Genomic DNA, 10083 nt, shown 5'->3' with positions numbered 1-10083 from the left:
TGTTCGTACGTGCTGAGTTGACAGAACTGAAAGTAGGTTCTGGCGAAGATCGGCTCAGATCCTAAGAGCATCTACAGCCGGATTTTACAAATCCGGTCTCTCAAACACCTGTGGACACAACCGAATCTGTCCGTGAACAGTGATCGGTCACGCCTCAAATTAGCCATTTTGCACCTGAGTCTCTCATATTTCAACTCCTGGATCTATACAAAGCATGCAGAAAAAAGTTTACGTACTACCCTAGTTAATCTTCGCCGTCGGAGATGCCCACGAGTCGGTGCTGGGCGCCAGCTGGACGGGCGCGTAGAAGAGCTGCGGCTCATCCTCCTCCTGCTCGACCTCATCCATGTTGGCGAACACCTCCGCCTTCTCCGCGGCCTCCACCTCCTCCCGGCGATGGTTGATACGTCTTCAACGTATCTATAATTTTTTATTGTTCCATGCTATTATAACATCAATCTTGGATGTTTATTATGCAATTATATATTATTTTTGGGACTAACCTATTAACATAGTGTCCAGTGCTAGTTGTTGTTTTTTGCTTTACAAAAAATCTATATAAAACGGAGTCCAAACACTATGAAATTTTTCAAATTTTTTTCTGGACCAAAAAGGACCCTAGAAGTTTCGGGAGAAGACATGCCGAGCCACGAGGGAGCGACAACCCAGCAGGGCACGCCCCGAGGCTTGTGGGCCCCTCGTGGCACCTCTTGACCTAATTCTAGCTCTATAAATTCCCAAATATTTCCAATGCATCAGACAGCCACCCGAAACACTTTTTTTTGCCGCGACAAGCCTCTGTTCTTCCGTAATCCCATCTAGAGGCATTCTCCGGTACTCTGGGGAATCGATCACGGAGGGCTTCCACATCAACCTTGCTGTCCTTCGATTGTGCGTCAGTAGTTTAACATAGACCTATGGGTCCATGACTAGTAGCTGGATGGCGTCTTCTCTTTGTTTGATCTTTAATACAATGTTCTCCTCGATGTTCTTAGAGATTTATTCGATGTAATTCTTTTTTGCGGTGCGTTTGTTGGGATCCGATTAATTGTAGGTTTATCATCAGATTATTTATGAATATTATTTGAGTCTTTTCTGAATTCTTATATGCATAATTGTTGAGCTTTGTATTTCCCTCCGATCTATCCGTTTGGTTGGGCCAACCAGATTGATTTATCTTGCAATGAGAGAGGTGCTTTGCAATAGGTTCGATCTTACGGTGCTCAATCCCAGTGACAGAAAGGGACATGGCATGTATTCGTATCGTTGTCATTAAGAATAAAAACATGGGGTTTATTCATATTAGTTGGGTTTACTTTGTCTACACCATGTCATCTTGCTTAAGGTGTTACTCTGTTCTTTATAAACTTAATTCTCTAGATGCATGCTGGATAGTAGTCGATGTGTGGAGTAATATTAGTAGATGCAGGCAGGAGTCAGTCTATTCGTCTCGGACGTGATGCTTATATACATGACCATTGCCTTGGATGTCATCATAACTATGCACTTTTGTATCAATTGCCCAATAATAATTTGTTAACCCACCGTGTGCTATGTTTAAGAGAGAAGCCTCCAGTGAAAACTATAGCCCTGGGTATATCTTTTATCATATATAAAATCCAAAAATACCTTGCTGCAATTTATTTACTATTATTTAAGTTTGTGTTATCTATCTATCACTACGAGATTTGATCCTTGCAATTAACTGTCAAGAGATTGGCAACCCCTTGTTTGGATTGGGTGCAAGTATTTACTTTTGTGTGTGTATGTGCTGCTAATGATGTTCTGTGTGATTCTCCTACTAGATTGATAACCTTGGTTCTTAACTAATGAAAATACTTATCTTTATTGTACTGCTTCATCCTCTCCTTTTCGAGGAAATATCAACACAACTCACGTGTAGCAAGAAGAATTTCTACCGCTGTTGCCAAGGAGACATCACCAAAACCTATCAGTTACGTGCACACAAACTATCATCTACTCATATTTACTTTATTTGTCATTTGCCTCTTGTTTTCTTCGCCCTCACTTCTAAAACTGTTTCACAAAAAACATAAAAATATTTTTCGTTTGCCCTTTTGCTTGCCTTTTTGTTTATTTGCTTGTTTGCTTGCTTGAAGTTTCTATCATGTCTGAATTTGCTATCAAGGTGAAGAGGGTAAAATCCCTAGGGTTGAAATTCCCTCAAATTTGGATACTAAAACTTTTGTAACGGAACACACATTTTTTATTTAGGAATGAGGAAAATACATGTAAAATAACAAAGAATGTGCATACATTTTTCCTTTTTGCTTGGGACTTTTGCATTCAAATCAAACCACTCCGGATTAAATTCACGATGTACATTTTCATCAATGTCATGCACGAAAAATATGGCCACTTGCTAGGGGTAGCCTAATTTTCAGAAAGCAATTTTAAACATCATGTTGCACAAGCTAATAGGCCAATATTGAGACCGAAAAGTGGGTTTTAATACCTTGAGAATGATAACCATGAACATTCTATTGATCTTCTCGGCGGAATCTTCTCCCTTCGAAATCCAAATAACAGTCTTGGTCACCTTCTGGCCACATAATCTCATACTCTACAAGCATCGCCCCCCCTCATTTGTGAGAGGCGCGAAACGATTTAAGGGCTTCGCAGTCAGGACTCAGCCATGAACTCGTACATAATCTCCTTCCTAATATAGTGATGGCCTTAGCTGCACCTCTCTCACCTTTCTGATCCTTCAAGCCAATGGGTTAGCGGTCAACAACCGAAACATGACGATAGAGATCAGGGACCTTGGATATCCGGGCCCAAACATACAAACCATCAAGCACGATCAACTCGGGATCCGTCGTATCATCATAATTCACAATGAACGTCCTATACCCTTGAAAAAATCCAAGGTCCTCCATGGACCACCTCCTTCCATGCTCCCAAACAAATACATTTGGAAAAGGATTGTGCTAACGTCCAGTCAACTGGATGTTAAGCAACAGATCCGCACGATCCGAACGATCATTTCTATCTTCCTCCCGCGACCTCCCATGCATGCATGCTTTTCTATGTGTGTTTCCATCAATCCTTATTTAATTAGAATCTCCTAATTACATGCATGCAGAAAAAACGAAACTGATGATGTCAACAAATTATTTTTGGAGACTAAAAATTCAAAATATTTTGTAGCTCAAACCATCGGCCGTATTGAAAAACTGTCTTCACATAAAAGATTCGTCGCGACGAAGCCTTCGAAACTAGATCCCATGTTGGTATGTTTCGATGACTTTTTTTAGATAAAAAGTTATCACGCATGTGCTATGTAAGTTATCACAATTGTGACACACAGTTACCAAGATGTTTTCATAGGAAATACCAGGCATAAAAAGACGGTCTTCCAATTTTTCTTCTCATGTGCACATGCATATATGCACTGGATGATAAAACTATGATGTTATCCTAGATTCTCCCTATTTTGAAACTTTAAAATGTTTTGTACCGCAAACTGTCGCTTTGATCGAAAAACTGTTTTCACATAAAAGATTCATCAGGACGAGATCTTTGAAACTAGATCCCATGTTAGTATGTTCCGATGACTTTTTCAGATAAAAATTTACCACGCATGTGCTAAGCAAGTTATCATGCTAGTTGAGCGTAAGTTATCGTGTTGTTTACACAGAAATTACCGAGGCATAACAAAGGGTTTCTTCGACCTCCTCCCCACATGCACATGCACGCGCCCTAGAGAACGGAAAATGCTAATATCAGGGAGGATTCCACAAAAAATTAAAATATTTTATAACTCAAACAGCCGCTCTGGTACAAAAACCATTTTCACATAAAATCATTGCGACAAGACCTTCGAAACTAGATCTCATGTTGGTATGGTTCGACAATTTCTTTCGGTCAAAAGGTTTCAAGCCTAAACTAACTAAGTTTATCAACTCTGTTGTGTGTATATTACCATGATATTCACACACAAATTACCGAAGGGTGTTTTTCAAAAGTCCCACCCCCTCCCGGTCAAAATTTATCACACCTGAACTAAGTAAGTTATCAACTTAGTTGTGCGTATATTTTCAACAACTTTTTTCATGGTCAAAATTATCGTCGTGTTTGTACATAAGTTATCAGGTCCGGGAGCCTGTGTTACCATGTTATTTACAGAGTATATTTTCAATAACTTTTTTCCATGAGTCAAAAGTTATCGTGGTGTTTGTACATAAGTTATCAGATCCGGGATCCTGTATTACCATGTTATTTATAGAGTATGTTTTCTATAACTTTTTTCCACGGGTCAAAAGTTATTGTGGTGTTTGTACCTAAGTTATTAGGTACGAAAAGCATATATTATCACGCTTTTGCACAGAAGTTATTAGTGGTATATTTCAACAACTTTTTCCATGGGTCAAAGTTATTGTGGTGTTTGTATCTAAGTTATCAGGCCCGTGAGCCTATATTATCGTGCTATTTACACAAAAAGCTATTGGTTGTATGTTTTTAATATCTTTTTCTCTGGGTCAAAATTATCGTGGTGTTTGTACCTGAGTTATTAGGTCCAAGGGCGTATATTATCATGCTATTACTTAGAAGTTATCGGTGGTATGGTTTAATTTCAACAACTTTTTTCCATGGGTCAAAGTTATCGTGATGTTTGTACTAAATTATTAGGTCATGGGATGTATCTTACCATGCTATTACTTAAAGTTATCAGTGGTATGTTTTCAACAACTTTTTCTCACGGGTCAAAATTATCGTGGTGTTTGCATCTAAATTATCAGGTTCGGGAGACTATATTATCATGCTATTTACGCAAACAGTTGCCGAGGTATGTTTTCAACAATTTTTTATAACCAAATAATGGGTAAGTCTGTCTACAATAATCGTGTTTCTATAACATATACAACTTGGTAACTATAAAAATAACCATGTTGATAACTACAACCCGGTGACTACGTAATTGTTATGTTGGAACTACATATAGTCTTCCCTCCTATGATGACCCCCCTCTCACCAAATTACTACGAAGATTTGCTTGGATTCTACCATGATACGACGCGCCACCTTTCCTTTGCCAACATCCCTCACCTGTCCAAGTGCAACTCATGTAGAATCCTCTTTGATCCCATCACCAACATTGTTCTCGGCATAATCGGAGTGCTCGTGGAGATGCCTACTTCCATCAAGAAGTGAACCATAAAATGATTCATGAGTGAAAGAAAAACCGGAAATGCATTCTCTATAGAAGTATAACAAAATCCGAGCAGTACCAATTCCTAACAAAAGAAAAACAAATGAAGGGCTGCACCATAGCAGTGGCCTACTCGCGGTAATCACGTATCTACTGTATTAGCCCAATTCCAAACAGAACATGCGGTTGGCTGAGATGGTCACCAGGTATAGTAAAACTCAAAAGCATGTCTGTAGGCACAAGGTTCGATTCCTGTTCGCGTATTTTTTTTTTGAAAAAATGAGCCAACGACCGACGATGATGGAAGCGTGCGATTCCTGCTCGCGTATTTTTTTGAAAAAAATGAGCCAACGACCGACGATGACGGAAGCGTGCGTGTCTGTCGCTAACGACCAGTCGGCAGAAATTTAGCTTTCTCGGTTGGAAAAATGAATAAGTTCTCCCCTACTTCTTGAAACTTTTGTCCGAGTGAGACTCCACGCAAATTTCATATTTTTTTTGAATAGCGCATCTGAGCTGAAGGGTCTGTTGGTGTTAACGCGAGCAATCGTGAGCCATCTATCCTCCCACTCGAATTGCCCGACCTCCTCTTTTCCCATGACATCAACATCCACTCTTCATCATGTAAGTTCATATGCTTCAACATCTCCTCCAGATCAAAACTTGCACCCCTGGCCTTTTGGCTGTGACGAGCCCGAAGCCTCAACCACCATATTGGGTTTCAGAGCTAACAACACGATCCCCGCATAAAGGCTCACGTCTTCCTTGACACCCGCGGAGCAGGCGACGATCTGGTAAGAAAATCACTTGGGAAAAACTCTCATCGGTGCTAAGATCGCCGGCAGAGGACTAACTACGAGGGTATTTTCTTTTTATATAGAAAAAAAATCTCGTCCCGTGCATGCGTTTTGTTTTTGGGTTTTGTGCGTGTTTTTTTTTTGAGACATTTTTTTTGAGTAATAACATTGTGGGTGCGTGCTTTGCATCTTCGAGCGACTGGACCTCCTTTTCCTCTGCCGGGCCATTCGTGTTTCTGCCTATTCGGCCCGGAGTCTGTACAAACAAGCATTCCGAACTGCCAGCCCATTCTCTTCTCCCTCTGGGGAGGCCTGGCCCACGAGGGGAGCGGTGGGGTCGCCGCCACACCGTAGGCCACAGAGTGAAGTTGTAGAGCTCGAGCGGGATCACCGCCACTGGGGAAGTCGCTGCGCTCGCCGTAGCAGCGCCGAAGAGTCAAACACCAAATCTCGGTGGAAATCGCCGCCGCACTAGGGTTCAGGGATCCCTCGATTCGAATTCGTCTCCCGTCCCGGCCGGTGGGCGCGGCAGGTGAGCTTCCCACCCCTGTTCCGGGTGAGATCGAATGCGGGGATCAAATTCGGTTGTGACGAGGATTTCTGGCTGCAGGATGGAGGATGGGGACGGCGAGGCGGCGCGGGAGGCAATCGCGGCGAGGATGCGGGGCGGGGACTACACCGGCGCCAGGACGCTGCTGTTGGAGACGCTGCAGACCAACCCCGGCCTCGACGGCGCCGTCGAGATGCTCGCCGTGCTCGAGGTCCTCTGCGCCGCCCCCGCCGGCCGCCCGCCGCACTGGTACCGGGCCCTCCAGGTCCTGCCCGGGGACGGCGCCGCCGCCATCGAGGCGCGGCACAGGGCCCTCCTGGCCCAGCTGGAGCCCGTCCGGGACGCCCTCCCCGGCGCCGACCTGGCGCTCCGCCTCGTCGACGAAGCCTACAAGGTGCTGTCCGACCCGACCAAGAGGGCCAGCTTCGACTCGAGCAACACGGCGGGGGGTTCGGTCAAGCAGATGGCAGTAGGTGCGTTTAGCAGTGCTCACGCTGACTTGCGGCGTGACCCCATTTCGCTGACCGAACGGATGCATGTCGATGGGTCAGCAACTCCTCTCGGCGCAAATCCTGACCTGGATAGAGTAAAAAGCGTGGGCACGAAGCATGTTCGGCAGATTGACCGACCATTTTTGGATGCAGGAAATTGTTCAAACGTGGCTAGTTCTTCCAAAACCAAGAGGACCGACTATTGCTTTCTAGGTGATGATGGCGAGTTCGAGTTGCATGAGGAAAACCATGCAGACAAGAAGCTTAAGAGTGTATGGGAGAAGGACGTGTATTCGGTGTCCTCGTCGGAGGAAGATCCCGACGGCTGCTTTGCTGATCTCTCAGATGCCATGCAAGATGACCCCTGCTCTAGTCAACAGTATGACTATCATAACTTTGAGGAGGACAGGTTGATACAGCAATTTGCTACTGGCCAGATCTGGGCAGGGTATGACTGGGAGAAGTTTCCTCGCAGATATGCACGGATACATGAAGTTTTGACAGATAAGATGCAGTTATATGTATCATGGTTCAAACCATGCCCGCAATCTCATGAAGAGAAGAACTGGTTAAGTGCAAGCTTGCCATTCGTTTGTGGAACCTTCATTGCGGAAGAACGGCAAATATCGCTATCTTCTATAAGCATGTTCTCCCACGAAATATCTCGTGATACTCTAAATCAGCATCTTGAAGTATTTCCCCGGCAAGGAGAAGCATGGGCCATCTACAGTGACTGGGACATTGGGTGGTGCAATAATCCTGAAATGCGGAAGAAGAGTGCCTTTTCTGTTGTAGAAATTCTTACCAGTTATTCAGAAGACTCAGGTTGTACAGTTGCGCCCTTGGTAAAGGTAGGCGGATTTAGAAGCGTTTTCCAGAGGTACATGAGGAGTGGGAGGGAGCAGGTATTACAAGTCTGCAGTGACAATCTGCTCATGTTTTCTCACAGGATCCCTTTGTTTAGATTTACTCATGAGGCTGGAACAGTCCTGGAGCTTGAACATTCTATTGTACCAGAAAATCTGCGGCATCAAAGTACATTGGCAAGTGTGACTCCTTTGTCCCCACTCTCAGGTTTGCATAGTGATACAAATGGCTTTCATGAAGCTGCTATGGCGCAATTCTCCAGCACTTCAACTAGCAATTTAGGTTCAGGTATTTCCCAGCAAGGAGTGATGAACTACAATAACAAGTTGTCATATGAAGATTTTATGGAGGGGCAGATCTGGGCTGTGTACGATGCTCGGGATCGGATGCCTAGGTCTTATGTCAGAATAATCCATGTGGTTTCAGATGCTACAGTTTTTGTGTTGAAGTTGGAACCACATCCAATGCTTAACGAAGAAATACGATGGGTCGAAGATGGCTTGCCAGTTGCTTGTGGGGTATATCGAGCTGGTATTGAAACTACTTACAAGGACATATCAGCTTTCTCTCATCCTGTACAGTGTGACTGGAGTTCAAAGAAGTCTTTCTATCGAATCTTCCCGAAGAAAGGGGAAATATGGGCAATGTACAAAAACTGGAAGATTACCTTAAATAGCACTGATATTGAAAAATGTGAACCTCGCATGGTTGAGATCCTCTCAGATTATACTGATGAGAATGGAGTTAATGTGTGCAGCTTGACTCGTGTAAAAGGCTGTTTATCATTTTTCCAGAGAGCATTACTGGAAGGTTTCCATTTGACAAGGTGGATTTCGAAGTCTGAAATGCTCAGCTTTTCCCATCGAGTTCCTGCTTTTGTTGTCATTGAAATCAGAGAGCGTGATATACCACAAGGGTCATGGCACCTGGAACCAAGTGCCCTACCTCTTAGGAGCATACATTGACAGTTCAAAACATAGCAGCTGAAGTTTACCCAACCCTTTTCTTTTGGTTCATTTTGAATAGATTTATTATTGCCTCTGTCTATGCTCTTGTCTATTGTCTTGATTGTTTTATCTGTCAAGGGAGTTGTTTGTTCACCTTTTCCTTCATCATACCATCATTTTGCAATGGTTATATCTTCTGTCCTCTATTTTACCAATAGCAGACCAGCACTGGCACATTAGAACATGGAAGTAAGATTCCGTACCATAAATTAAAATATGCAACACCAAACATTCTTTGATAAACCGAAACTTTGACTACCCTAGCAACAATTGAAGTGTTGTCTTACTGTAGCTGTTGCCACCAAATTTCTTGAACCGAATAGGAATTCTTGCTATGTAAGCTACTCAGCTTCTGTATCTGTACACTGCAGCATTATTTTGCCCTTGTCATGCCATCAACTGTATGTTGCCGTGTTCACTGTTACTGTTTCCTAGTAGATGGTACTAGCAGGTTCTCAGTTGGGGCTATCTTCACTCTGACCCTGCTATTCTTCTGGTTGCTTCTTCTTGATAATTCTGTGGCCTGGTAATGTTCTCTATGTACTATGAGCCTACGAGGGCGTCGAGAATATTGTTGTCAATAGTTCTATTATGATAAGGTTCTTAGGGCCACACATTGATAGTTCGAAATATAGCAGCAGAAGTTTACCCAGTTGTAATGTAACCCTTTGTTGTTGGTTCATTTTTGACTGATCTGTGCCTCTATTTACGTTCTTATCTTGATTGTTTATCTCTCAAGGGAGTTTTTTGTTCACCCTTTCCTTCATTATACCATCTGTTCGCTATGGATGGGTCTATCTTCTCCCCTCTGTTTTACCAACCGCAGACAAGGACTGACAGTAAAACATGGAACTCGCTTTTTTTATGACAAACACAGAACATGCAACAAGAAACATTCTTTGATATACTGTAACTTGGACTACCCTGAAATCAATTAACATGGCATCTTACTATAGTTTTTGTGCCAAAATTGTTGAACTAGAGTTGAACTATTGTTATGTTTTAAGCTACATAGCTTCTGTAAAACTTTGGCCTTGTCCTGTAAAACTAGAGTTGAACTTTTGTTATGTTTACATTTCCACTACTAATATTCGTCTAGATGCTACTAACAGGTTCCTAGTTGGGTATATCTTCTCCCGGATCCTGCTGTTCTTCTGGTTGCTTCTTGTTGAGAGCTCTTTGGACGGGGAATCCCATC

General features: G+C 43.0%; 1 protein-coding gene across 1 annotated transcript; it reads left to right on the top strand.

Moving 5' to 3' along the window:
- The first annotated feature begins 6367 nt into the window (after positions 1-6367).
- On the top strand, positions 6368-8978 carry LOC119278255. The gene is made up of 2 exons (XM_037559612.1): positions 6368-6502; positions 6581-8978. Exon 2 carries the CDS (start codon positions 6582-6584, stop codon positions 8841-8843), a length of 2262 nt encoding a protein of 753 aa, XP_037415509.1. The 5' UTR covers positions 6368-6502; position 6581; the 3' UTR covers positions 8844-8978.
- Positions 8979-10083: the final 1105 nt, after the last annotated feature.

Source organism: Triticum dicoccoides, chromosome 3B, assembly GCF_002162155.2.
Source record: "Triticum dicoccoides isolate Atlit2015 ecotype Zavitan chromosome 3B, WEW_v2.0, whole genome shotgun sequence".
Lineage (NCBI taxonomy): Eukaryota > Viridiplantae > Streptophyta > Magnoliopsida > Poales > Poaceae > Triticum > Triticum dicoccoides.
The sequence above is the reverse complement of the archived record's forward strand: the minus strand, read 5'-3'. Positions and strand labels throughout refer to the sequence as shown.